Consider the following 27,048-nt stretch of genomic DNA (forward strand, 5'->3'; position numbering starts at 1 on the left):
TTAATAGTCATAATTTCAGATTGTTGCTGGTCAGAAAACTCCTCTTAGTATGGGAACCAGTTACTTTAAGGGAAAACATTTCAACAGTGACATCGTAAATACCAAACAAAACTAAAAAATGTAAAAGTGTTTCTTGTAAGTGATATGAAGATTAGAACATATGAATACCTAAACACCATGACTACCTTACTTAGCCACAGTAAAAAGAATCAGGATGGGGGAGGCGGGGAGGCGGGAGGCGGGGGTTGAAGGAAATTTGTTTTTGTGTCAAAGCCTAGAATTCTGTAATAAACATTATTGATAATACTGATTGTTAAAACTACTTACAAAACATCTGTTCTTGGAAGTGTGCACAAACATAAGAACTGAATTTCTCAATATATGGAATTTGAATCAAGACCGTTAAGTAGAGTTTACAAGTGTTAACATTTGCAAAGATGCATTGTTAAATATTTTTTGACCAAAAACAGGGCCTATTAGAGTACCTTTTTCCCTGTAATAATAGGCAAGCAGAAGAAATAAAAGAGACCCAAGATGACTTTAAATATACCACAAGTTGAATAAGACGCGCCAGATCTTTCTATAGATTTCTTGCCAAGATTTTTCACTTTATTCCAAAAACCATCTAAGCGTGTAGTCAAAGCAACACACTCACAGCAGCAGTGAACATATTAGTAAAGGTTAAGGGGGGGGGGTCTTATGTGGAATTATGAGCAAGATTTATTAAAATAAAATGTTCAAACAATCCAATAAGAGATTAAGTGTAACTGGTAAGCTCACACTTATGGAAAGGTACACATGAGAATGGCACTATAAACCAATAACCCAAATAATTTAATAAATAATACCTAATGGATAATATATCAAATAAGAATTTTACAAAAAAAAGAAAATCTAAATCACAGAAAACACAGATATCTGGGAGCAAAGCATAAAACAATGCTCTGTAGTACGGTGTCACTTCAAAACACACTCATGGACAAATTTAGATTTGCTACTACCAAGAACATTTAAGATTACCAGTCAACCCAAGTTTAATTCTTTAAGCTGTGACAGAAGACCAAACAAAAGAAAAATGATGAAGGAATTCTGCATTCTTTAAGCAATCAATCTACCATAATCCATTACTTCATATAATGCCTTTTACAGTGAAACTCATATTATAAAGCATACAATAAGACTATTCAAAGAAACAAGATAAAAAGCAAACTAATGGCAATAAAAAAAGGTTTGGTATTAACAGTTCAAGGTATGCCATACAATACAGTGGCTTTAGGGCAATCATTTTCAGTGCATACTCCCCCGATTTCTCATCTAAACACAATTATATACATGTTAAGCACTTTAAATTTGTTTTTTAGTCATCTAAATATTGGGTGTGTCTTAAACTGTCTGATCACATGCAAATATTGAAGCATTCAAATGTTGTTTTTAAGCTACAAAGCCTTTATTCTTATTATAACAAAATGGAATTAAAAAAGTATAAAAAAATGATCAAAACACAAACAGCAGCCCCTAGTCCTTACCAAGTGAGCGCAAGTTGATCTCTGCTGTGATTTTAGCCTCAGCCAACAGCTCTTCTTGTGTTAATGGACGATCATGATGTGGTCCCTTCTTTCTCCTTGGCTGTACTTGCCGCTCTTGCAAACGCAGGTAGGTAAGCCTTGTATGCTCTGTTGTAGACTGCCGCACAGACTTTCGATCTATAAGGAGTATGCAGTTTGGGAGAAAAACAGTTTTAGTTGTGAGTATATTCAACTTTCAATGTTATCTATGCAAACCTTAAATTTAAGGCCCACAAACACCATCTTTTGTGCCATAACTAAATGATACAATACTTGTTAAATAAAGTCTTTAAAAGAATACCTCACCCAAATGCTATAATTTTTGTGTCTGTTAATTACTATTTAATGTTTGCAGTGAAGAGTAAGAAAAACTTTTAATCATGTTTTCAAGGAAAGCACAAAATCATTCTGAAAATTCCTGATCAAGTTGGGCTTGAATGGAGAACCAGCTTAAACTGCAGCAAACAATATCAATAAAAAATCTGAAGTTACTTGTTTTGCATAACAGAAATATCAGTATCTAGCCATATGCTCAAAATGTCCCAAACATATGTATTTTGGCTATGATATTGTTAAACAAACCACTTCCAGAAAATGCTCGGTCACAACTGAAGAGTGCCTTTAGGCAAGATTGCACTTTTGAATTCAAGACTTGCCCTAACTAGATAAAATGATCATTTAGCGATTAAGTATTACTTTAAAGCATCAAAGGTACTTAAAGTAGTACTTTTTGCAGTTTCTTAAAAATGACTTGAATATTTAAATTTGTGTAATGTACTAATTTAGGATTCTTTAGATAAAATGCAGCATTTAACTGAACAGAACACAGATATATATCTTATGGGAAAAATCTAAAGAATCTATCATGGCTAATGAGATGTATGCAAAATAACAAAAAGCATCCTCAAGCATCTACCTATTAAAATTAAAATACAATAGTGTGTATAGACTTGAAGATACAAGGAATTGAGACCTTTTCAGCGAGTATATCATTGCATTAGCTATGTAGTAATGTATAATACCTGTAACATAACTATTCATAAGTTATTAGTTTTTCTCGTTTTAGCATGTTTCTGTAAATCATCAGGTTCTCTCTGTCTCTTTCTGAAACTGGTCACTTGTTTGTTCTTCTGGCTCTTGCCACCTATAACACTCACTTATCTCTGTAATTGTTCAGTGCAAACTACCTGGTTATAAAGCTTCTTATGCGACATTAATTTGAATCATTCTGGTGGTATCCATTTTAACTCCTTGTGACTTTTATGAACAGTTTCAAGATAACATGTAATCATTCAGTTTTGAAAGATATGGCAAAATACAGAATGTTATCTTTTATTTTTGTGCATACATGCTTTATATCACTCCTGCAAGCGAACTATGATTCTTAGCGCGATGAGAGAAGTTGCAAAATCAACCGGAATGTTAAAGCAAATTATAGAAAAAAACCTGATATAAATCTGCCATGTAGTTCTTTCATTCGCTAGCTAAGTGGAGGTAAGGAACGCCCCGAGTCTAAAGCGTGACTGAGGCGGGCCCTGCCCCCATCCCCTCGGCCTGCTGCGTGTCTCTCGGATTAAATCGGTACCATAAGCGAACTACAATACATAGAACAATGAGAGAAGTCACAAAATCAACTGGAATATTCAAGCAAATCACAGAAAAAAACCCGATCTAAATCCGTTAAGTAGTTCTCTCATGAAAAGCGGACACACATACAGACGTTGGATTTTATATATAGAGAGATGATATTAAACACGAGAACAAATTAATTTAGATGTAAATCCAATTAGTATAATATTTAGTGTTTGTATGCAAATAAATATTATCCATAAAGCACGCAAGCCCCTGATATCATAAACTTTTGATCTACAATCAGTTCCATTCACCACATTTTCACTTTGCTATCACTTTAGTAGAGGTTTATCCTTTTATTAATAATGCATTGCTCCACAACTATAGACAGTAGGTTCATGTACAAGATAAAACATGTCATTCTAAAGGCCAAATAATCCCCATTCAGTCATGGAAATGCCACCCTTTCCATTTCTAATGAGAGGGTTGTATCTTGCAGACAGGGTTTAATAATTTTGCTGCCGAACATTTCTGCAAACAGTAAACTGGTATTTTTTGCACCTATGCCATGCAAGCTACTGTTCCCACATTCAAAGAACACTGTATTGGAATAATTACCAGAATTGTAAAGGAAAAACTCTATCATAAACTGTAGATTGTCATCAGGTCTACTATCAAATGTACTGCAAATCATCAGTTTCATCCATTTTCAAGATATCTAAAATTATACGTTTTAGAATGACCAGTGTGTGGCATTGTTCTGGATGAATTGTTATCTTTGAGAATGTACAGTATATTGCATGCTTTTTCCAGGGCTATTTGTCTAGTCTTTATATTTATATAGACCTACAATCTCCATGTAGAAAAAACTTAAGAGTTAAAAGAAAAACAGTTGAATCTAACTAATATATATATATATATATATATATATATATATATATATATATATATATATATATATATATATATATATGTGCATGATCAAATCAACAAGAAAAATCTCTGTCAGAGAAATGGGAGATGAGACACAAAAAGGTATGCTTTTGGATATGTTTTGCAATTTCACCTCACATCTCTCTCAAAGTTATTTACGTATACAGGAAGATTATCAATTTTCAGTCACAAAACTAATGAAACAAAAATGTAAAAATGTAAAAAAGTGAAGAAAAATCCTGTTCTTATGTTTGATAAAAACATTTGAAGGCATATTGGTCTAGAGACAGATGCAGTCAGAGAATAAGCCTAAATTTTCTTGCAAATATGTTAAAAACAATGACCCAAAAAACAAAAAAAAAAAAAAAACTTGAACGTCCAGATGGTCCTACTTTCACTGGTGCAGTCAGTTATTTAAGTGAGTGCGTACTGTTGCCTGGCCTGCAAGCACATAGTATACAGCCTTCTTTTAAGGTTCTCTTAATTTTTAAAAAGCTACAGGCTACATTTGTATTGATGTTAGCTGACACACAATGTTAAGATGAATAAATTAACAGTGTGGTACAGTTCACCTTAAATATAAAAGACTGCATTCAAATGAAAAACTACCAGCATGTTTTAAAAAAATAAGGAAATCTGTATTACAAGTGTAGTTAGTTTTATTTATTTAAGATGATGCACATATTAATTAAAAAGTTATTTTTATGTTGTAAATAACATACAAAAGTTATACAATACTGCAAATACAAAATGTATTTTTATGATAACCCTATCACCGACATTTACAGATGCATTAGTTTTGAAACGGAGTAAACCTACTTTCACCAATGTCATCCTGCAACTCAAAAAGCTCTGGTGTATAGTCTTCTACTTTTTGAGAAGTGCTGGTCTGAGTAGCTGGCCTCTTTGGTTTGGGCTTTGGCTTGGGGGCTTTGATTGGTTCCTAAAAAAAAAAAGTTTACATTAAAGCATATTACTCATTGTAATTATTTTCATGTAGTTTGTTAACTTTTTTTAATAGTATCTGACTTTGTTTATAAATTATGATACGAAGATCAGTTCTTTTATAATTTTTAGTGTCCATCAAAAAATCAGTTTTCTCATATTAAAAAAATATCCAAGATATATTCATTTCATATTGAACAGCATAGGTATAGAAAAAAAATGTAGGATAAACAAGATTTTATGCCAATAAAGTATAATCAGGTGGCACCTCCCAAAACATGCAACTTGAGAAGGTGAGTGAGTGAAGGTTTTTAGTGAGATAGACAGAGACATCCCCCAGAAGCTCTTTAAATAAATAAACACATAGGTAAATAAATAAACACATAAGTAAATAAATGAATATATGCACACCCACACTATGGTCTGAACACATACCAGAATGACTAAAAAGTTAGTAAATTAAAAACAAGGAACTTCAGACTTGGCTGTCAACGTGAGGCATTATGCTGGTGTGATGTTGAGGATGAATCCGAACTGAAATCTACTGAGAATCAAATACTAAAGATGTGTGTGTGTGTGTATATATATATATACACATACATATATATATATATATATATATATAATATATATATATATATATATATATATATATATATATATATATATATATATATATATATATATATATATATATATACATATATATATATATATATATATATATATATATATATATATATATATATATATATATATATATATATATACATACATATATATATATATATATATATATACACACATACATATATATATATATATATATATATATATATATACATACACATATATATATATATATATATATATATATACACACACATATATATATACATACATACATACATACATACATACATACATATATATATATATATATATATATATATATATATATATATAGCAAATTATTGCAAATGACGCATTAGTCTATGGTTTCAAAAATACTTTTCTACAAAGTGGCATGTTGGTGCGGATATAAATTAGTCAAAAAAAAACTGTCTGTTCTGAAAGTTACCCAGGACTCCCAAGAGACAGAAGCTGGGAAACTGATGTTAGTTAAGTGGCTGGCTATCATGAACAATGTCTCAAACTCAATGTTATTTTATTAATCCTCAGAGCAACCTCAGCACATGGCCAATTATACCACAGAGAGCTGCTGCAGGTGTTTACTACAACTGCAGCGAGTCTTGACCATACATCCTCTGGACAGACAATACTTTCATATCACTATGCAAACTGTAATAGCTTTATGTACATATTTACTTAATTATATAGACTAAATATGCCAGTATCGAACTATTTACTAAGTATCAAACCCGTTTCCAGTGAGAGTTGGACTCCGCCAGGGCTGCCCTTTGTCACCGATTCTGTTCATAACTTTTAGGGCGATCCTGCCCCAAGTGGAGGAGTTCAAGTATCCCAGGGTCTTATTCATGAGTGAGGGAAGAATGGAGCGTGAGATCGACAGGCAGATCAGTGCAGCGTCTGCTGTGATGCGGGCTCTACATCAGGCTGTCGTGGTGAAAAAGGAGCTGTGCCGTAAGGCAAAGCTCTCAATTTAACAGTCGATCTACGTTCCTACCCTCACCTATGGTCATGAGCTATGGGTTGTGAACGAAAGAACGAGATCGCGAATACAAGTGGTTGAAATGAGTTTCATCCGCAGGGTGTCTGGGCTTTCCCTTAAAGATAGGGTGAGAAGCTCAGTCATCCGGGAGGGGCTCAGAGTAGAGCCGCTGCTCCTCCGCATCGAGATGAGTCAGATGAGGTGGCTCGGGCATCTGATCAGGATGCCTCCTAGACGACTCCCTGGCGAGGTGTTCTGGGCACGTCCAACAGGGAGGAGGCCCCGGGGAAGACCCAGGACACGGTGGAGGGACTATGTCTCCTAGCTGGCCTGGGAACGCCTTGTGATTCTCCCGGAAGAGCTGGAAGAAGTGGCCAGGGAGAGGGAAGTCTGGGCCTCTCTGCTCAAGCTGCTGCCCCCACGACCCGACCTTGGATAAGTGGAAGATGATGGATGGATGGAAGGAAGGAAGGAAGGAAGGAAGTATGCTAGGCAGTGTGAACAAGCCTTTTACATCTAATTTTGGCTCCTGTGTAGGCTGCCTAGATAAAGACACACTATTGGCAGCAGACATTATCTGAACAAAAATGTTAATTGCACCTTTCAGAATAAATGTTTGACAAATAGCAGCCTGACATAAACCCCTCTTTTTTCTGGAAACATGCTTATTTTTTAATTAATAAGACCCCATAAGGTTTATTCAAGTATAAACTGCACACAGATGATGTTCTTAAAATTAGAAAAGGATTATGTAAATAAAGTATTATATAGAAGAAGAACCGAACACTAAAGTAAAAAAAAAAAATGTAAGCTACAGATTATTCCACTTTAGTACCACAAGTCATTTTTCTTGCATGTTATAAACCTAAGGTATTTCATATTGTACAGGTACAACAGTTTTTCTGGGCAACAAATCAACCTCTTAAAAGCATAGCATCAATATTTCTACCCAGTAGACCTATGCCAGATCCTTTAATATTGCAGGATACATTTTGTGACTCATGAGGAGCTGTGCCATTTTCCTTAATACACAATGAAAGCATGATTGCATGGTAAACAATTTCATACTACTGAGAAAGTAGAGGTACTCATTTGCATTTTTACACATCAAGCCATAGTTGACTTCTACAGCATGATCCTCAATTAGACAGTAAAGAGTAATTCTAAATAGTTTGGATTTGAAACAAAAAAAACTAACTAGATTAAAGTGAATGAATTTCAGTCCTTGTGGCTTAGTGTACATGTGTTGTCTCTTTCTTACTACCCAATATTTCTGTCATTTACTCATAATGCCATGACCAAATAAATTCACCACTTTAAGAAAACAGAATTTACCTGATCTCATGGTACAATCTGATGCCAAGTCTTGATTTTATTCACAATGTACCTCTTTGGGCAACACCATGTTAATTCTTTATTTAAAAGGTCTATGATTGAAGTTTATAGGTTCTCTCAGCACCAGCATGGATTTTACTCGAGGTTCTCTTGCTTTCCTCTCATATCCCCAAGCATGCACATATTAAGTTGCATTTCACTCTGGCAACGTGCAAGAATGTGTATTTGGGCGATTCTTCAAATGTTTTCACAAGAAAGCAGGAAAGGATTAATTTTGATCTTTACAGTTTAATCTGTCATATGCCAAACACACCAAAGAAGTATTGTTTCAAGCATGATAATACCTTTAACAGAAGTGGGTTTTTTTTAGAACAAGTCTTCAATTACTCATTTCCTGCTGTTCATGAAGTGTCCCTTCCCCTGTTGTATGCCATGTACTACCTACTACCTAATATTGTCAAATATTTTAAGAAGAAATTTTAAGAACAGATACATGGAAAGATACCATTTACTTGAACTGAGCAGGTAGTATTTATTCTGAAGCGGATATAAACAACAGTAACATTCTGGTAAAATGACAGATATAGACATAAAATATGGGCTTTAAAATAGAATGTTTTTCTGTAATACTTCAAGCTAAATATTTTGTATACATTTTAAGTCTTTTGTATTGAATAGATGTGTAACTGGAAGTGTATCCTACTAAAGTTAATGTTGGACTACCGTACTTTAAAAAAATTATAATGGATTCAGCAGGCAGGCTACAAAGCAATCAACCTCATGTTCCAGCAAAACACACAGATTCATATTAAATACAGTTTAGGATTGATATGATTTTTCTTACTTTTTAACTTAAACACTAAAAATATAACTCCATATAAATCTTAGTAAAAAGCTTAAAATGCAATGTTAATCAGACAGGAAAATGTTGACAGGCGCTCTGCTGCTATGTGGTCCTCTTCAGACCATGAATTATATAAAACCATCTCACCAAAGAAAGATGCCGTGAAACCCAAATTACGAGAGCTTTCCCAATCAGTATGGCACTGGAAGTGTGTAATATACAGAAAAAATGGTTGCAAGTAAAATTAATATATCCTATATTAACAACAACAAAACATCTGAATAAGAAAGGAATCTTTGCAACCTCTCATTAATTAAAAGGACCATATGCAAGAGGCCTTTACCTCTGTTCCAGCCAATGATATACAATTATCATGTCAGTTACATTGTACTTTTCCATTTGCCAACTATTTAAAAAAAATAAAAAATGACTTTTCTTTGCAAATAATAATACAAGCATGTACTGTACAAGTACCAGTGGTTTTTACTGTTTTCTGCAACTGGGATCACATAGTGAGCTTCCATTTGACGTTTCAGCTACATTTTGTTTTCTGCAATTAACACTTCATATTCAGATTTGGCCAAATATGGCAAATTGGTTTTGGATGGTCTCCTGTACACAGCCACCTCACTTCTTTCATATGACCAAATAAAAAAAATTCTAATTCTCTACGTGGTTTCACGTAAAGTAATCCTTTCTCAAGGGAAAGTAGCTACACATGAGGAGAAATGTTAGTTTCATATGTAAATGAGAGAAGAATCAGAGTTGTCATACAGGGGACATTTATGTGTACGGAACTGTGCAATTTGATGATAGTGGACTTATCTCTACCTTCAGGTTTCAACTTATAAATGACTCCTTACCAGAATGAATTAGATAACTAAGGCAAACAGCTATTTTTCAAATTTAGAGGAACATGAGAGTGGTCTTCTTACAGTGCATAGTAGTTTGCTTGGCTAATTATTTTGTCTGTTGCCAGTTTCCTAAAAATGTGACTTGGTTTAATTTGTGTTGCATTTTAGCCTCCACTTAACAGTAAAACAAACAGAAAAGGCCTGTGGTCTGTTCCAGAAAGGAGGATTAGTGTGAAACCCAGGTAAAGTAAGTTGGGATTCATGGATAACAAGCCAAACCAATTCCAGAAAAACCTAACTTGTGTTTCTGAAACAGACTATGCCAGAATTATGTGAGCCCGAGAGGCCAAAGATGCAGCTAATTTACTAATCCAGCTTTTTGAAACAGCTCAAGCTTTACCTACTACAGAAAGATTTGACATAACCTAGCTTAGCTACTGGGGCATTCATAGCTCTGAAACTAACCTGCAAAAGAACAAATTTTAACATGTAGTATTAATGTTTTCAGTCTGTAATGGTTCATGCGCAGAGAATCTAATCACAGAACAAAATGTGGAAAATGACTTATCAGAAATACTGATCACAAATGCACTATTTAAGAAGCAAAAAAAGGCCAATGAATTGGGGACAATGTTGTGTCCCTTCTTAAAGGAGTAATCAATACAGAAGAACATCTCCTTCACCAAATAGTGCCTAAGAAAAGGTGATCAGTCCCTAATCAGGCATTCGTTCAAAACCAGGGATTTTAACATATCTGAGCAACCTTCTAAAAATATATGTTCAGTGTAACACACCATGGCTTTGAAAGGAGATTAATGCAAATCATGTACATTTCCCAATATTTTGTGTACTAACAACAGCTTTCTCCACATCATTTGAAAATATTGCACATATCGGCAAAGCAGACACAAAAGTTTGATTAACTTTGAAGCGGGGTCTTCTGACTTGTATAAACACACATAGGCTGTCTTTCCGAGACAAAAATAATCCCCACCAATTAAACATTCCACAGAGTCATAGGTAAGGCAATCAACTTGAAACACTGAACTCACTTTTACTTATTTAGGCAGCTAGCAGCATGGCAATTATAGTCATTCTCACCCCATCTGGTGGTTATGTAATTATATTTCACCCCTTGCAAGTTTCTTTGATAAAAGTATTACAGGATTTCCAAATGCAATTGGCTATGTGGCTCAATGGAACACGTTTTTATCAAAGCACTGAGCATTAATGAAGAAGATGACTGCATTGTTCTATTTTATAGAACACACACAACAAGTAATCAGTATGTATCTGTCAACTTAACCATTATTTTACATATTTTGTTGATAGAAAAATGTGAGCACAATCAAAGAAATAGAATAAATAATCATAACTGCAACATACACTAAAGAAACATTAACTGATTGAGTTACTTGTTACTTAGTTACTACTCCAACCACAGCAGTTGGCAGGCTAAATATCAGGATATCATTTCAGCAATATGAAAAGGAAATCTTTTCACAGCATCAATGCGCAGATATAAAAAGAACCAGAAGTATGTATGTCAAATAATCAATATAAAATATCAATGTATCCTCTTTTATATTTTTAAGGTAAAACAAGGCAAAGCATATGATTATAAATGTTGTGGACAAATATCTTGAGATCTCAAGTTTGAAAAGGGTATTTAGAATTCAAAAAGCATTTAAGGCTCCAAGTCTCCTTTTCAAATTTGTGCATAAAATTAATTAACCTTTGGTTTCTTTTGAGATGCAATTATAGGACAATACAGGGTTCAGTGCAGGCTGGGAAACAATCAACATCTCTTGCATAACTATTTTACAAACTAGAACAATATATATATATATATATATATATATATATATATATATATATATATATATATATATATATATATATATATATATATATATATATATATATATATATATATATATATATATATATACTTGACACATATCCATTGGTCTTGCACCATTTTTGGTATCTTTAATATTGTAAAAATGGAAAACAATGCTTATTTCAGGGGATGTAACATTTCAAGCAAGGTAATTTAGCTAAGCATATATTTTGCACAATGCATTATTTTACTACAAAAAGTTACACAGATTAACTGCTTCTCTACACTAGGGGTGTCAAACACAATTTTATTGAGGACCAAAAATAACACTTTATATACTTGACAAGGGCTAGAATACATCAACAAACAACTCCTGACACATTTTCGTTACAAACAAGATACACGGGTCTGCTCATAATTTTATATTCTGCCTAACCTCTGTCTTGAAAATTTCTTCACTCTTTATCAGCATTCAATTTCTTGAAAATTGCAATGTTAGGAAAGATACCAATGGCCATGGAACCAAAATTAGAATTGAGTTAAAAAAAAAAAAAATGACATCAGCTCCAGGCCAGCTTGAGTATTTTTGCTGTCCTAAGTGAAGTTGTAAATGTGCTGTGTCCAGTCTCTAACCCACATTTTTAATAACTGATGCCTACGAAAGCTAGAAATTTACTACAGATATCAGGTAAATGAATATTTGACATAGCATTTTAGTAAGCAAGAATATTTTATTTATAAAATGTGTAGATACCAACAATACGTATAAAAAAAATACATAACGTAATGGGGAAATGAACTAATTGATGGTAGTTTCATTTTACAAACAGGGTATCTATATTAAAAAGTGAATAATAGTATATTTAATTAAAAAGGACACTCGTGACAGCTATATTGTATGATCAGTGGTTTTGTATAATTTTCATTAATGACTAAAACATAACGATCACCATAATACTACTACTACTACTACTACTACTAATAATAATAATAATAATAATAAATAATAATAATAATAAATAATATAAAACATGGCAATTTTTTATTTGCATATTTAATATATTGTACAAGGTTGGAAAAGGTATATTGACCAGTTCAGTGATCAGCCTAAGAGTATTTTGATTCCTTATATTTTGAGGATTTATAAATGATCCTACAACCACTATAAGATGGCAGTACACTGTGCTTAAAAAATAAAAGAAGAAACAGAAATAAAAATCTAAGTACTGTATGTATCTAACATCTAAATCAAGCCAATGATGAAAGAAGGGGGGGGGGGAGACAAGATAATGGATACACATAAAAACAAAAATTAAACCACGCACATTTACCTGGAGAAAATAAAGAAGGAAGGACATTCAGCTCAAGAGCACCTCTGTGATACCTATTACACTAAAACCTAGGATTTGGAAGACCACCTGTGGCAGTCCACACACAGATGAGAATTTATTGCTAAAGTAAAGTACATGCGTTTACACCAGCATTTTTCCATGCATCACAATCTATGGCACCTGACCTTGTCAAAAAAAAAAATGGATGTACTGTAATGAGCTGGTTATGCAGTACACAAACCACATTCAGAGTTAGTCAGAAAAAGATTGAGATCATATTTAACATGAGTGGAAATACAAATACATTTTCTATCCACGTGTAACTTAAAAGACAAAAAAAAAAAGGAAGGAATGACTTTAAGCTCAAGAGCACCTCTGTGATACCTAGTACACTAAACCCTACGATTTGGAAGACCACCTGTAAATGGTGCCCCTATTCTAGCCCTCGTCAAGTATTCACATATAATGTAAAAGACAAAAAAAATGGTGTAGGGTGGCGGCAGCAGTCTGGTAAGCAGCAGAAAGACTGGCCACCGGTGTGGATTCCTGGGTAGCTTTAAAAAGTGAATGCAGTGGTGTGTGTGAAATTGAGCTAACATCTACTTTATGAGCATGTCTCACTAAAACACAAAGGTTTATTTATGGCAGTGTAATGCCTCACTTTCTTTGTACTTTTTCTTGTTGGGTCATATTAAGAAGCCTGTTGTTATTCTAACTACAGGTGATGGGCTGCAAAGAGTTGTGCTGTGCCTAAATGCAATGACCACTAGATAAACATTGGAGTGGCAACTGCAAAGATCAATTACAGATTGAATCTTTTATTGCAGCCCATGTTCAAAACATGTTACATATGGTCTGCAATAACTATTAGTTTTCTCTAAAACCAACCTTAGTATGTGTTTCATATATAGATTCTAAGGCCAGATCTGGTCTGCAGGCTATGAGTTTGACACTCCTGCTCTATACCATCTCAGTTTCATAGCGGCTGTTGCAGTGACACTGCTCCCGTTTTCAGGATATGCTGATAAACGTTATAAACTACAGGTGTTGCACTCCGACTAGTAATCTAGACCAGTCATTAAAAGTAAAATTATAATCAATTCAAAACAATGCTTCAAAATGTAACTAAAATTTAAAAGAATATAACATTGAAAGAACTAAAGAAAAAAAGACTTGCATTTAAAACGTCTTTTTCCAGGATTGCTTTTTTCCCTACCTTATAGGCCTTTGTGACAACACGACGCTTTCTCTTAGGTTCATCCTCTTCTTGGTCACTGTCAGGCTCATCCCCTTCATCAATATCAAAGTCACTGTCTACCTCATCTTCGCTTTCTGACTGGTCACCTTTGTATTCATCGTCACCCGATTCCTAAACAAACAGAAAAAAATATTTTGTTAAAGTGAAACAAAAATTTAAAAAAACATATGAATAAGTGCATCAGGAAAAAAGTTATATTTTCAATTCAGATTTCAGACCCTGTATAGTGTTTGGCCCATGTTCCATAGTACCTAAAGATGGTTAAAACATATGTAAAAATAACTGTTTACTGTTTTAAAAGTAAGAATATATAAAAGAACAGCAACAAAAATATTAAGATTCTGGGAGACTGCTCAAACAGATGACTTATATGGGTATATATTTAAATGTATGATTTTGTGGGATTGCTGAAAAAGTATAAATCTTAATTCTCAGTAACTTTTGAAGTGATATCAACTATAACTCAATAAATCAAAGGTATAACCTGGAAGCTTCCCGACTGCAGTTACAGAATGTAGTGACATGAAATCAAACATTTAAGCTTGCAGGACTTATTCATACAAGATAAAGAGAAGCACAGGCATTTTTGTTCTCTAAATTCTGCTGTGCACCTCTTCATATTCAAACCATGGCAACAGTCTGTAACATACCAACATCCAATAGCCTGTTAAAATTCAAAGCCTGTATTACTTACTGTACTCTTAAACGACAGTAGTGCTTTGTTATATTAACCACCTCCCAATTAATAAGAAGTATCATGACGAGCCAAAGAGCAGTTAATTCGATTTTATTTGCACGTATCCGTCTTAAGTACTCAAAATGTGATGTGAAGGTAAAAACGTATACTTGATACGTATGAAGTCATAGAACGAGCACAATACAGACCTAATACTAACTAACGCGTTTCACTGGCTACACGAATTGACTTTTGATTTTAAAATTGAATTGAGCGAAAATCTGCAGTCTGTAGCACACTAGATAGATAGATAGATAGATAGATAGATAGATAGATAGATAGATAGATAGATAGATACTTTATTAATCCCAAGGGGAAATTCACATAATCCAGCAGCAGTATACTGATACAATATAGGATGATACATGGAAAAAGAGGCACTTCTGACCTCGTTAAAACCACCGTATGTAGTTTTGTAGAATTCATCCTCCTCTTCTGCATCAAGAAGTTTAGACATGCGGTTCCCCGCAGTCTTTCTGGGAACTCGATTAAAGACTAGACTCATTTTCTGCAGAGAGAAAGGACAGGAGCATTACTTGATTGAGTATAATGAAACAAACCCCGTGCTACCACCAGGAACAAATCATGAAAGACTCACCAATGTCCCCGAGTAGTACAAATGATAAATGAAACGATTACTCGACCTTCTTTGCCAGATATGTTCTTTAGAAAATAAAATAAAGAAAAGATAAATGCAGCCGAAAGCTCCAAATGATGGCTAAACAATCACTTATTGTTGTTTTGATTTTTTTTCTTTTTCAAATCATCGTCCACTTCAACAATAAAGGAAGCGTTTCCCATCGACCACTCGAACTGCCACTATGTTGACAGAAGACAGTGACGCGGTCAGGCTGTACAAGTGAGCGTCGAATTCACGAACGCGGGAGCGACAGTACTACCTGACTTCGACACACAGGGGCGACAAGACTTCACAGAGAAAAGCGTACTGTTCAATTATATAATCGTTCCGGAAGTTCTCGAAACCGTCACATGCCAGGAATGCCATTCAAATCAGCTTAGTCATGTGGATCAAATTGAAATAAAGCCTCCTATAATTACAGCTTTCTTGCTCATTTTTCTGCCTGTTGTAATTTTGTCTGATTATCGAGTAAGTGAATCCAAAGAAAAGTAAATTATAGCAAGAACACTTCGCGACAGGACGTTTCTGTGATTGGACAACAGTGTCTTCACAGTGTTTGTGATTTGCTTTTATTCTTGCGACTCTACTCCGGAAGTGCTCGTTTCCTCTAGCAGTCCAAACACCCGATGTCAGATCGGTTGGTGTCTTAAAACAGGCAGTTAGTTAGTATCATGTCCAGAGTTGTTTTCTGCCTTGTATGTGCTCTCCTATTGATGTGTACAGGCTATGCATTTTCATAATGGTGCCTGTGGATATTTGTTTCCATTTTTTGAAATTGTTTTTTTTCTGATATTTGGTGAGTATATATTTTAAACCACCTATGGTAGTGATTCTCAACCTTTATTCAACTAAGGCCACCCAGAGAACAACAAGCGTATGTGAAGGCTGTGCTGTACTCCTGACAAAAGTGCTTGTTTTCCCACTTACATGTATTAACCGAAGCATGTCTGTTCCTAGTGTTGTTACACTGCTTGAATTTTTAAAGCGTAATATAAAATACAAAAAAGACAACATGTGTGTTTTCATTAGATACAAGACGAGTAAGCCCGTGCTGTAAAAAGCCCGGGGTCCTAGAAACTATTGAAATCATCGGAAAAATAAACTGAAATGTGGCGATATCAAGTAATTGAAAGGAACTACTCTGGGCATCTCTGTCCTAGGAGAATTTGTTTTGCCGATGTGCTCGTATCCCTTGTGCATTAGCAGTGGGAGGAAAAATAAATGGGATACTGTTTTGCCGATATTAGCGGCTGAGCAACTTTGTCTTTCTTCTGAGGTTTCGTTTTACTGACATGCTGGCCTTGCTTGTGTTATTAGCAGCTATCAAGTTTTCTGTTTCCTCGGAGGTGGAGCCCTTACCCCGACTCCACCTCTCACTTCTGGTCCGGACAGACACACACACACACACACTTCAAGGCATTGACGTTTATGTATAAGACTAGCTGTGTAAGCCCATGCTGTAAAAAGCCTGGGATCCTAGAAACTATTGAAATCGGCAGGAAAAAAAACTGAAATGTAGAGATGTCAGGTAATTGAAAGGAACTACTCTGGGCATCTCTTTCCTAGGGGGATTCGTTTTGCCGACATGCTCACATCGCTTGTGTATTAGCGGTGGGAGAAAAGGTAAAAGGCATACCGTTTTGCCAATGTTAGTGGCTAAGCGAGGTTTTGTTTTGCTGACGTGCTGGCCTCACTTGTGTTATTAGCAGCTAAGCAAGTTTTCTGTTTTCTCGGAGGTGGAGCCCTTACCCTGACACCACCTCTCACTTCCGAGCTAGACAGACAGACACACACACTTCCATGCATAGATGTTTATATATAAGATATATTAGAATTAGATTAGAATTTCTTATGTGTGTTTTTATTAGATATAGATTAGAATTTGATTAGAATTTCTTAATCTTAACATAAAGCAAGTTTTTAAATAATAAAATACAGATTTTGTCATTACAGATATTGTTGATAACAACAATAGCTGCTCACCACTCACTTGACCCAAGTACTGCTTGTTAAATTATGCATAAATGATTATGTATTTTTGAAATAAAAGTAGTTTTTAAAATGCTGAATTAGTCTCTGCAGATATTTTTTCTTAACTTAATTACAAATGTTACTTTGTTAATCCCTTGGATTCAGCACTGGAGCATTTCCATCAGCGATAGTTACATTTATCAATTATCATTAGTGGAAATGCAAATGCGTTTTTTTATCCACATCCACATTCTAGTCAGTGTAAAAAACAAATGCATTGTGTAGAGCAGTGACAGCAGTCAGGTAAGCTGCGGAATTGTGACCAGCCCTGACACCTGTGCAGCTTTAAAAAGTGACAGTAATAGTGTATGTCGAGCAGCATCTCCTTCATTACACTGTCATGTTTTTGGCATAGTTCTAAATCATACAATTTATTTGTGGCAATGAGGCATGTTAGTTCTTTTCACTTTTTCTTCTTTGGGTCATTGTGAGCAGCCCGTTCCCATTCTATCTAAAGGTTAGCAACTGCAATGTATTGTGCAGCACAGGTAAATACAAGCAGACACAGGAGACATTCTAATGTCAGGTGTAAATGTAATCCTCCCAAATTATAATATAAACAAATAAAATGTATATATTAAACAGATGCTAAAAGGGGTCTTTAAGAAAACTGGCAGTCATTGTATACCATATGTTGAATATTTTGTGTATTGATGAAGCAGTCCACTTTTAAATGATAAATTTAACACCCATATTATAATTCGATTTTTAATGATTTGTGTATTTTCCTGCTAGTTTATCATTATTTTATTTTAGCCCCTGCATAGCATTCTGAAATCCACCCAATTAAAATCTTGCTAGCTTTGAGCAGAAGTCAAGAATCAGCTATGGGTGTTACAACATTCCATTGTAGGATGAACTTTTGTACACCCCCCATTTGTAAAGAGTCAGTTTGTAATCATCAATACACTTAACACAAGATAAAGACAGAGTAACTGCACAAAAACTTACACAAACATGGTAGACATACTTAAGCTCCAAACAGACAAGACTGGGCATTTGACTTAAACCTAGGACTCTGGATCAAAGATGCAGCAGTGTTGTCTACTGCACCATTTTTATAGAAATTACAACCTGCAATACATCAACTGTGTACACATGGATGCAGACTTTTCTGGACTGTGTGGAGGACTGCCGGCTTCCCATGCCGGTCTGCACCCCCAGGCCGCCAGGAGGAGCTCTCCCGACAGCAGGATCATGCCCCGAGGTCCAGCAGGGCCTTATGGACTTTGTAGTGTTTATACACAGCCCTGCTGGATACCTTGGGGACCACCAGGAGTCGCTGTGGGGGGGCTTATGGGCCCTGTGAGGCCGTATGACCCGGGAGTATGTCACGGTCACGTGACGGGAAGAAATGTCGTGCTCCCGGGTTGAATAAAAGGACTGATTGCCCTGACCTGGAAGGAATTAGGAACTATGGATTGATGGGACAGAAACACCTCCGGGTCAGGGGCTATAAAAGGACGGTGCCTCAGTCCAGACACTGAGCTGTGCTGGGTGGGAGAGGAGCAAAGTGTCTGGGCGAGGAGGAGTAGTTTATAGTGTTGTTTGTAGTGACTTAAATATATGAGTAGTGTGGGAGCTGCTTGGTGCACTGAAGAAAACAATAAAAAGGTCTTGGACTTTTACCTGGTGTCTGGAGTCATACCTGAGGGTTCAAGGGAGCACTGGCGCCCCCTACTGCCACAACTGAAAATGTAAAGCAGAAAGACACTATACAAGAAAGGGCAAAGCAGACTATTTTATTCTTAGGAGACAGTGTTCCTTTACTGTGGGTAGTAAAATCCTTTATATGTTCTACACCTCTGTGATGGCCAATCTGATTTTCTACACTGTGGTGTGCAGGAGTGGCAACATCACTTCAAGAGAGGCCTACTGATTCATCAAGCTGATTAAGAAAGCAGCCATAGTTAGCTGATACAGTCTTGGCACCCTGGAGGTAGTAGCAGAGAAGAGAATGAAAACAAAACTGAGTGACATTACGCACACTATGACATCCTAACACTGACTACCTTCAACCTATGAATTAATACTCCTGTATCATGTCTGACTGTGATAGTAACTAGTCAAGTTGGAATTTTTTTTTTACTTTTCAGTCATTCAGGTGTGTATTTGAGAGGGGTTTGTTTTTTGTCATAATATAACATTTATTTATTTACCATCCCTGACATACTCTTAATTTTGGGCTGCAAGTGTTTTTTGATATTTTGATGATTATTGCACAGAACAAATATACATTAAAAATGACTAATTCACCCATTCTTTCACTTTCTGAATCTGCATATTCTAAAACAAAGTCACAAGGGACTGCCTTGAGTGCAGCACAGTAGCCAGCATGGGATAGGGTGGCAGCCTGTTGTAGAACACACTGATTTACCTACCAACACATACTCGCACCAGGCTAATGAACCTAACATGCACATCTTGAGGACGTAACGGAAAACCAGGGTAGTTAAACATAATGTAGTAGAAACATTGCTATGTGTACAAGAGTACTGTGAAATTCTTATTTGCATGCCTAACCAACCAACTCTTTGGCACCGACAAAAATATATTACATTTTTTAACTACACCAATAGGCTCTTGGCTGGGATTTGAACCCCGGAACCTGTGACTGTGAGGCAGCAAGTCTTACATGATGGCCAGAATATTATAATTATAATAAAACCCAGTGATGTCATGTGTTCTTTCCTTCAATTTCTACCCTTAATCATCAAATTCCATTAGACCAAATATCAAACAGCTGGGATATGCCCAATGTGTCCTGATTCCCTGCTGGCAACACTAGGTGTGGCTGCAATTGTGTTTTGCTAACACGCAGACCTGCAGCCACAAAGTTAGCCTGGGGTCAATGCATAAACGTATTGTGACACAAATATTATGTATTAAACATGTGACATTGCAAATATGAAAACAAAATGTTCTTTTTCAATATTGTGAAGCAAGAGGTATAATTAATGCATCCACCTAAACAGACAGTTCCCTCTATTTGTAGTTAAATGATTTCATTTCAAAGCAAGAACAAATCTTTGCTGCCCTTCTCTAATATCATAATTATCTAAGTTACACACTAATGCAGCTGTACCCATGCTAACCTTCTGTCCGTAATTTTGTTTGGTTTTGTTTCATTTGTAATGATGAATTTTTAGTTCAGACTTCACAAAAGATCTTTTCTTTTGTAAAAGACAGTAGAGTGATAATTGCCACAAAAACAAATTAAAGTTATGACCAAAATTTAATTCCCATTATGCAGGTTAAAAGCTCTGAGCAAACAAGAGTGAGAGTTTTTATTTTGCATGTATAGGCCAAATAAAATCTTGACAAATATTTTCCAGAGTTACTTGAATAAATGCTTCATTGCTGACTTAAAGTCCCATCACATTACATAACACATTACATAAGTCGTAGACATCATTTTCAAAATCTTAGTGAATAGGGGGAAGTTGCTCAATTCCCCCATGACCACCAGTCTTGAGGCCTGACATAACCAGAACCTCAGTCAGTCTGGTCTGTGATATATCCCAACAGTTTTAACTTTGTTTTTAAGTCGTAAGGATGTGCTTGTGTTTGTGCGAGAGCTGATCACCAATGATGGCTTACCTGGGAGCACAAAACATACAATACAGCCACAAGGAAAAATGAAAGCTCATGCTAACAAAGCATATATTCAGCTGTCTCATGTTTGTCATACCACAAGTGGAAAAAGGAAATAAAAAGAGATTATGTTTGAATTTGCCATAGGTGGAAGCATTCACACAGATGCTGGTGCAGTTCAATAGCATGTTAACTTGCTATCAAAATGAAATGAGATTGCAATACTTTGGAAATCTGGATCTGTCCTGAAAAGTCATTATGGAATTGTGTGATTTGTCATTCTCAGCAATTCCTGGTTGTGTAATCTGACATTCTCAAAGCAACACAATCCAGAAATTTCAGTTGATAAGTGTCTCCCAGACATTTCTGGCTCGCCAGCCCTACAGCTCTGATTCCACAAAGCATTGCTACATTCTTGTTCTCTCCTCTGCAGATTCTTGCATACTAGATAAGCATCATCTAGCTCTTTAGCATTGCTGCCACACACACACACTTACAGAGAGCCATAGCAGCTCAAATTTACATGTGACTAAGATTTGATCTGATTCCAGTTTTTTCGCATATCTGATACAGACCAATTCGGTAAAAAAACACGCAAAATCTGCGCAGTAACAGGCCCCATTTATATGTGGTGTAAGAAACAAAACACACCATATGTAATGTGTTGGGGCATATTTCCACAAACCCTGTATAACTGATGATTTAATAAATAAAAAACAAATAAAAGCATGTAAAACGTAAAATAAGTCCTCTCAGATGTGAGCCTCATTTGACAACTGGCAAAGATGGTGGTTTTTCTGGTTATGATGTAATTGGGCAGATAGAGATGGACCCAGGTGAGTGGACCCCAGAAGTGACGTCAAGGGAAAAGAACTGCAAATTTTCCTGTCTGCAGAAGGAGGAAAAGAGAAGCAGTTATCAAACAGCGCCAACCCCTAGATTGGCGGAGAATTACCATCACCAAAGCCCATAAAATGTCTTCTATGTGCACGCACGTAACAGCAGTAATGAATACTGTTTCAGTTCCAACCATCCATATCCCATTTGAGTTCAAAGATTTGACTTAATTGTGCGCTTTTTGTGCAACATGTGACATACTGAAAGGATAGAGAGGCAGATGGAGAGACAATTGCACAGATATTACAATTTTATTTGTCTCATTCAAAAGTTCTCCAGCCATTAGGATTTGAAGTGGCAAATGATACAGTCCCAGTAATTTTGTCTTCTGTTGATTACCCAGATTCTTCTATGAATGAGGGTGGAGTAAAGCATGGCAGAAAAAGATGGAACATATACTGCCATAGCTGTTATGTTCTGACTCAACATATTTAGAAAACAAGTTTTACTTCTAAAAATAAAAAAATGAAGATCATTAGTAGAAAAAAAAAATACACAGAGATCCACATTTACACCATTATTTACATCACTGGGTTATATTGCACGCACAGGGCAAAAATTTCAAATAAGCTGAATGTGCAAGTAAATGTTTAGGGTACAGTTATACACTGTAGTACTGGCATTGTTTTGGATTTTTTCAACAATTCTGATTTAGTCATGGATACCTGCATCATCTGAGTCTCCAATCAATCTACTTTGAGATGTGAGAGGAAACATCACACTTGTAGACATGGGGAGAACATGCAAGCTGTACACAGCCAGTGAGTCAGGTTGGAACATAGCCTAGTCTGCCGGGGCCATGAAGCATCAGCACTGCACCCTAGTATTATACTGCTATATAAAATAATATTATATGCCATTAAAAAAAAAAAAACAACAACAAAAACTGTATTATACATTGTATGAAGGCAATGCCGCCTAATGGCTGGGACGTTTTACTTTAAACATCAAAGTTGTTCATTCAGCCCCATCATTGACTCGCTATGCTCATTCAAGGTGTCATCTACTCTCTCTACATAAAATCCTAAGCCTAAAAGTGCAACGATTTTGTGCAACGATTTTATGTGATGTTTTTATCTCACATTTTTTGTCACACTTTAAATTGGGCTTATTTTAAAACCTACATATACTGTATATGTTTGGTATCATTCTTTTCAGAATTTATTAAACTTCAATGTGATGTTAGATTTTCAGATTCTTATTCCGTTTTTAAATTATAAACTAATAAATATCAAGAGCTCATGTCCTGTGAGACAAGACTTTGTGCAAAGAGATTTAACCATGCCCGGGCCAGAAATAAAAGAAAAAGAGTAGAACACCAGCTGTACAGGCTTTTAAATGTTTGAAGTGCCGTGTGAGATGCAGAGCACGTGGCACGGCAGCAGCACCAGGCCAGCAGCTGATCAAGCTAAGAGGAGGTAAAAGAAAAAAACTTTATTTCCCATTGTATCACAGTTTAAGAGGGGGTTTCAGAGGAGCGACTGCGTCTCCTTGGGGTGCATTCACACCCCTCTTCACCCATCCATCCATCCATCCTCTTCCGCTTATCCGAGGTCGGGTCGCTGGGGCAGCAGCTTAAGCAGAGAGGCCCAGACTTCCTCTCCCCGCCACTTCTTCCAGCTCTTCCGGAGAATCCCATGCTCCCAGGCCAGCCGGGAGACATAGTCCCTCCAGCGTGTCCTGGGTCTTCCCCGGGCCTCCTCCCGTTGGACGTGCCCGAACACCTCACCAGGGAGGCGCCCAGGAGGCATCCTGATCAGATGCCCGAGCCACCTCATCTGACTCCTCTCGATGCGGAGGAGCAGCGGCTCTACTCTGAGCCCTCCCGGATGACTGAGCTTCTCACCCTATCTTTAAGGGAAAGCCCAGACACCCTGCGGAGGAAACTCATTTCAGCCGCTTGTATTCGCGATCTCGCTCTTTCGTCACTACCCATAGCTCATGACCATAGGTGAGGGTAGGAGCGTAGATCGACTGGTAAATTGAGAGCTTTGCCTTACGGCTCAGCTCCTTTTCACCACGACAGACCGATGCAGAGCCCGCATCACTGCGGATGCCGCACCGATCCGCCTGTCGATCTCACGCCCATTCTTCCCTCACTCGTGAACAAGACCCCAGATACTTGAACTCCTCCACTTGGGGCAGGATCTCTCCCCAACCCTGAGAGGGCACTCCACCCTTTCCGCTGAGGACCATGCTCGGATTTGAGGTGCTGATTCTCATCCCAGCCGCTTCACACTCAGCTGCTAACCGATCCAGAGAGAGCTGAAGATCACGGCCTGATGAAGCAAACAGGACAACATCATCTGCAAAAGCAGTGACCCAATCCTGAGTCCACCAAACCGACCCCTTCAACACCCTGGTTGCGCTTAGAAATTCTGTCCATAAAAGTTATGAACAGAATCGGTGACAAAGGGCAGCCCTGGCGGAGTCCAACTCTCACTGGAAACGGGCTCGACTTACTGCCGCAATGCGGACCAAGCTCTGACACCGTTGTACAGAGACCAACAGCTCTTATCAGGGGTCCGTACCCCATACTCCGAGCACCCCCACAGGATTCCCCGAGGGACACGGTCAATGCCTTTCCAAGTCCACAAAACACATGTAGACCGGTCGGGCAAACTCCCATGCACCCTCCAGGACTCTGCTAAGGGTGAAGAGCTGGTCCACTGTTCCGCACCAGGACTAAAACCACACTGTTCCTCCTGAATCCGAGGTTCACTATCCGACGGACCCTCCTCTCCAGAACCCCTAATAGACTTTTCCAGGGAGGCTGAGGAGTGTGATCCCTCTATAGTTGGAACACACCCTCCGTCCCCTTTTAAAGAGGGGACCACCACCCCGGTCTGCCAATCCAGAGGCACTGTCCCGATGTCCATGCGATGTTGCAGAGACGGTCAACCAAGACAGTCCTACAACATCCAGAGCCTTAAGGAACTCCGGGCGATCTCATCCACCCCGGGCCCTGCCACCAAGGAGTTTTTGACCACCTCGGTGACTTCAGTCCCAGAGATGGGAGAGCCCACCTCAGAGTCCCCAGGCTCTGCTTCCTCATTGGAAGGCATGTTAGTGGGATTGAGGAGGTCTTCAAGTACTCCTCCCACCACCCACAACGCCCCGAAGTCGAGGTCAGCAGCGCACCATCCCCACCATATACGGTGTTGACACTGCACTGCTTCCCTCCTGAGACGCCGGACGGTGGACCAGAATCTCCTCGGCCGTCCAAAGTCGCTCTCCATGGCCTCCAAACTCCTCCCATGCCCGAAGTTTTGCCTCAGCAACAACCGGCCGCTCCGCTTGGCCTGCCGGTACCTATCAGCTGCCTCCAGAGACCCACAGGACAAAAAGTCCTATAGGACTCTTCTTCAGCTTGACGGCATCCTCACCGCCGTGTCCACCAACGGGTTCGGGATTGCCGCCACGACAGGCACCACCACCTTGCGCCACAGCTCCGTCAGCCGCCTCAACAATAGAGGCACGGAACATGGCCCATTCGACTCAATGTCCCCACCTCCCTCGGACGGGTTGAAGTTCTGCCGGAGGTGGGAGTTGAAGCTACTTCTGACAGGGGACTCTGCCAGCCGCTCCCAGCAGACCCTCACAACACGCTTGGGCCTACCAGGTCTGACCGCATCTTCCCCACCATCGGCCAACTCACCACCAGGTGGTGATCAGTTGACAGCTCCGCCTCTCTTCACCCGAAAGTGTCCAAGACATATGGCCGCAAGTCCACGACACACCACAAAGTCGATCATCGACCTGAGGCCTAGGGTGTCCTGGTGCCAAGTGCACATATGAACACCCTTATGCTTGAACATGGTGTTCGTTATGGACAATCCATGACGAGCACAGAAGTCCAATAACAAAACACCGCCGGTTCAGATCGGGGCCATTCCTCCCAATCACGCCTTCCAGGTCTCACTGTCATTGCCCACGGAGCATTGAAGTCTCCCAGCAAAACGAGGGAATCCCCAGAAGGTATGCCCTCTAGCAACCCTCCAGAGACTCCAAAAGGGTGGATACTCCAAACTGCTGTTCGGGCGATATGCACAAACAACAGTCAGGACCCTTCCCCACCCGGCGGAGGGAGGCCACCCTCTCGCCCACCGGGTAAACCCCAATGCACAGGCTCCAAGTCGGGGCAATAAGTATGCCCACACCTGCTCGGCGCCTCACCGGGCAACTCCAGAGTGGTAGAGAGTCCAGCCCCTCTCAAGGAGATTGGTTCCAGAGTCCAAGCTGTGCGCGAGGTGAGTCCACTATATCTAGCCGAACCTCTCACCTCGCGCACTAGCTCAGGCTCCTTCCCTTCAGAGAGGTGACATTCCACGCCCCAAGAGCCAGTTTCTGTAGCCGAGGATCAGACCGCCAAGGTCCCCGCCTTCGGCCACCACCCAACTCACACTGCACCCAATATATATATATATATATATATATATATACACAGTACAGGCCAAAAGTTTGGACACACCTCCTCATTCAATGTGTTTTCTTTATTTTCATGACGATTTACAGCACTCCGTCACTCTCCTTCTTGGTCAAATAGCCCTTACACAGCCTGGAGCTGTGTTTGGGGTCATTGTCCTGTTGAAAAATAAATGATCGTCCAACTAACCTGACTTCTGCACAACACAACTGCTGGTCCCAACCCCATTAATAAAGCAAGAAATTCCACTAAATAACCCTGATAAGGCACACCTGTGAAATGAAAACCATTTCAGGTGACTACCTGTTGAAGCTCATCGAGAGAATGCCAAGAGTGTGCAAAGCAGTAATCAGAGCTATTTTGAAGAAACTAGAATATAAAACATGTTTTCAGTTATTTCACCTTTTTTTGTTAAGTACATAACTCCACATGTGTTCATTCATAGTTTTGATGCCTTCAGTGAGAATCTACCAATGTAAATGGTCATGAAAATAAAGAAAACACATTGAATGAGGAGGTGTGTCCAAACTTTTGGCCTGTACTGTATATAAATATACTTTGAATAGTATGTATGTTAATAATGGTTAAAGCCAAAAGCTAAGGGATTTAAA

At 38.0% G+C, this 27,048-nt stretch overlaps 1 protein-coding gene across 1 annotated transcript in view; it reads right to left on the reverse strand.

The window, feature by feature from the left end:
* vps72b (vacuolar protein sorting 72 homolog b) overlaps positions 1 to 15,878 on the reverse strand; it is a 29,345-nt gene extending 13,467 nt beyond the window's left edge. The window contains exons 1-5 of the mRNA XM_039750745.1: positions 15,448 to 15,878; positions 15,238 to 15,357; positions 14,072 to 14,224; positions 4,890 to 5,013; positions 1,527 to 1,703 (exon numbers count right to left, since the gene is read on the reverse strand). Of these exons, the coding sequence (XP_039606679.1) occupies positions 1,527 to 1,703; positions 4,890 to 5,013; positions 14,072 to 14,224; positions 15,238 to 15,354 (571 nt within the window). The 5' untranslated portion in view covers positions 15,355 to 15,357; positions 15,448 to 15,878. The remainder of the gene's footprint in view (positions 1 to 1,526; positions 1,704 to 4,889; positions 5,014 to 14,071; positions 14,225 to 15,237; positions 15,358 to 15,447) is intronic.
* Between the last annotated feature and the right edge of the window lie 11,170 nt (positions 15,879 to 27,048).

The sequence above is a fragment of the Polypterus senegalus genome, chromosome 1 (genome assembly GCF_016835505.1).
Source record: "Polypterus senegalus isolate Bchr_013 chromosome 1, ASM1683550v1, whole genome shotgun sequence".
NCBI lineage: Eukaryota > Metazoa > Chordata > Cladistia > Polypteriformes > Polypteridae > Polypterus > Polypterus senegalus.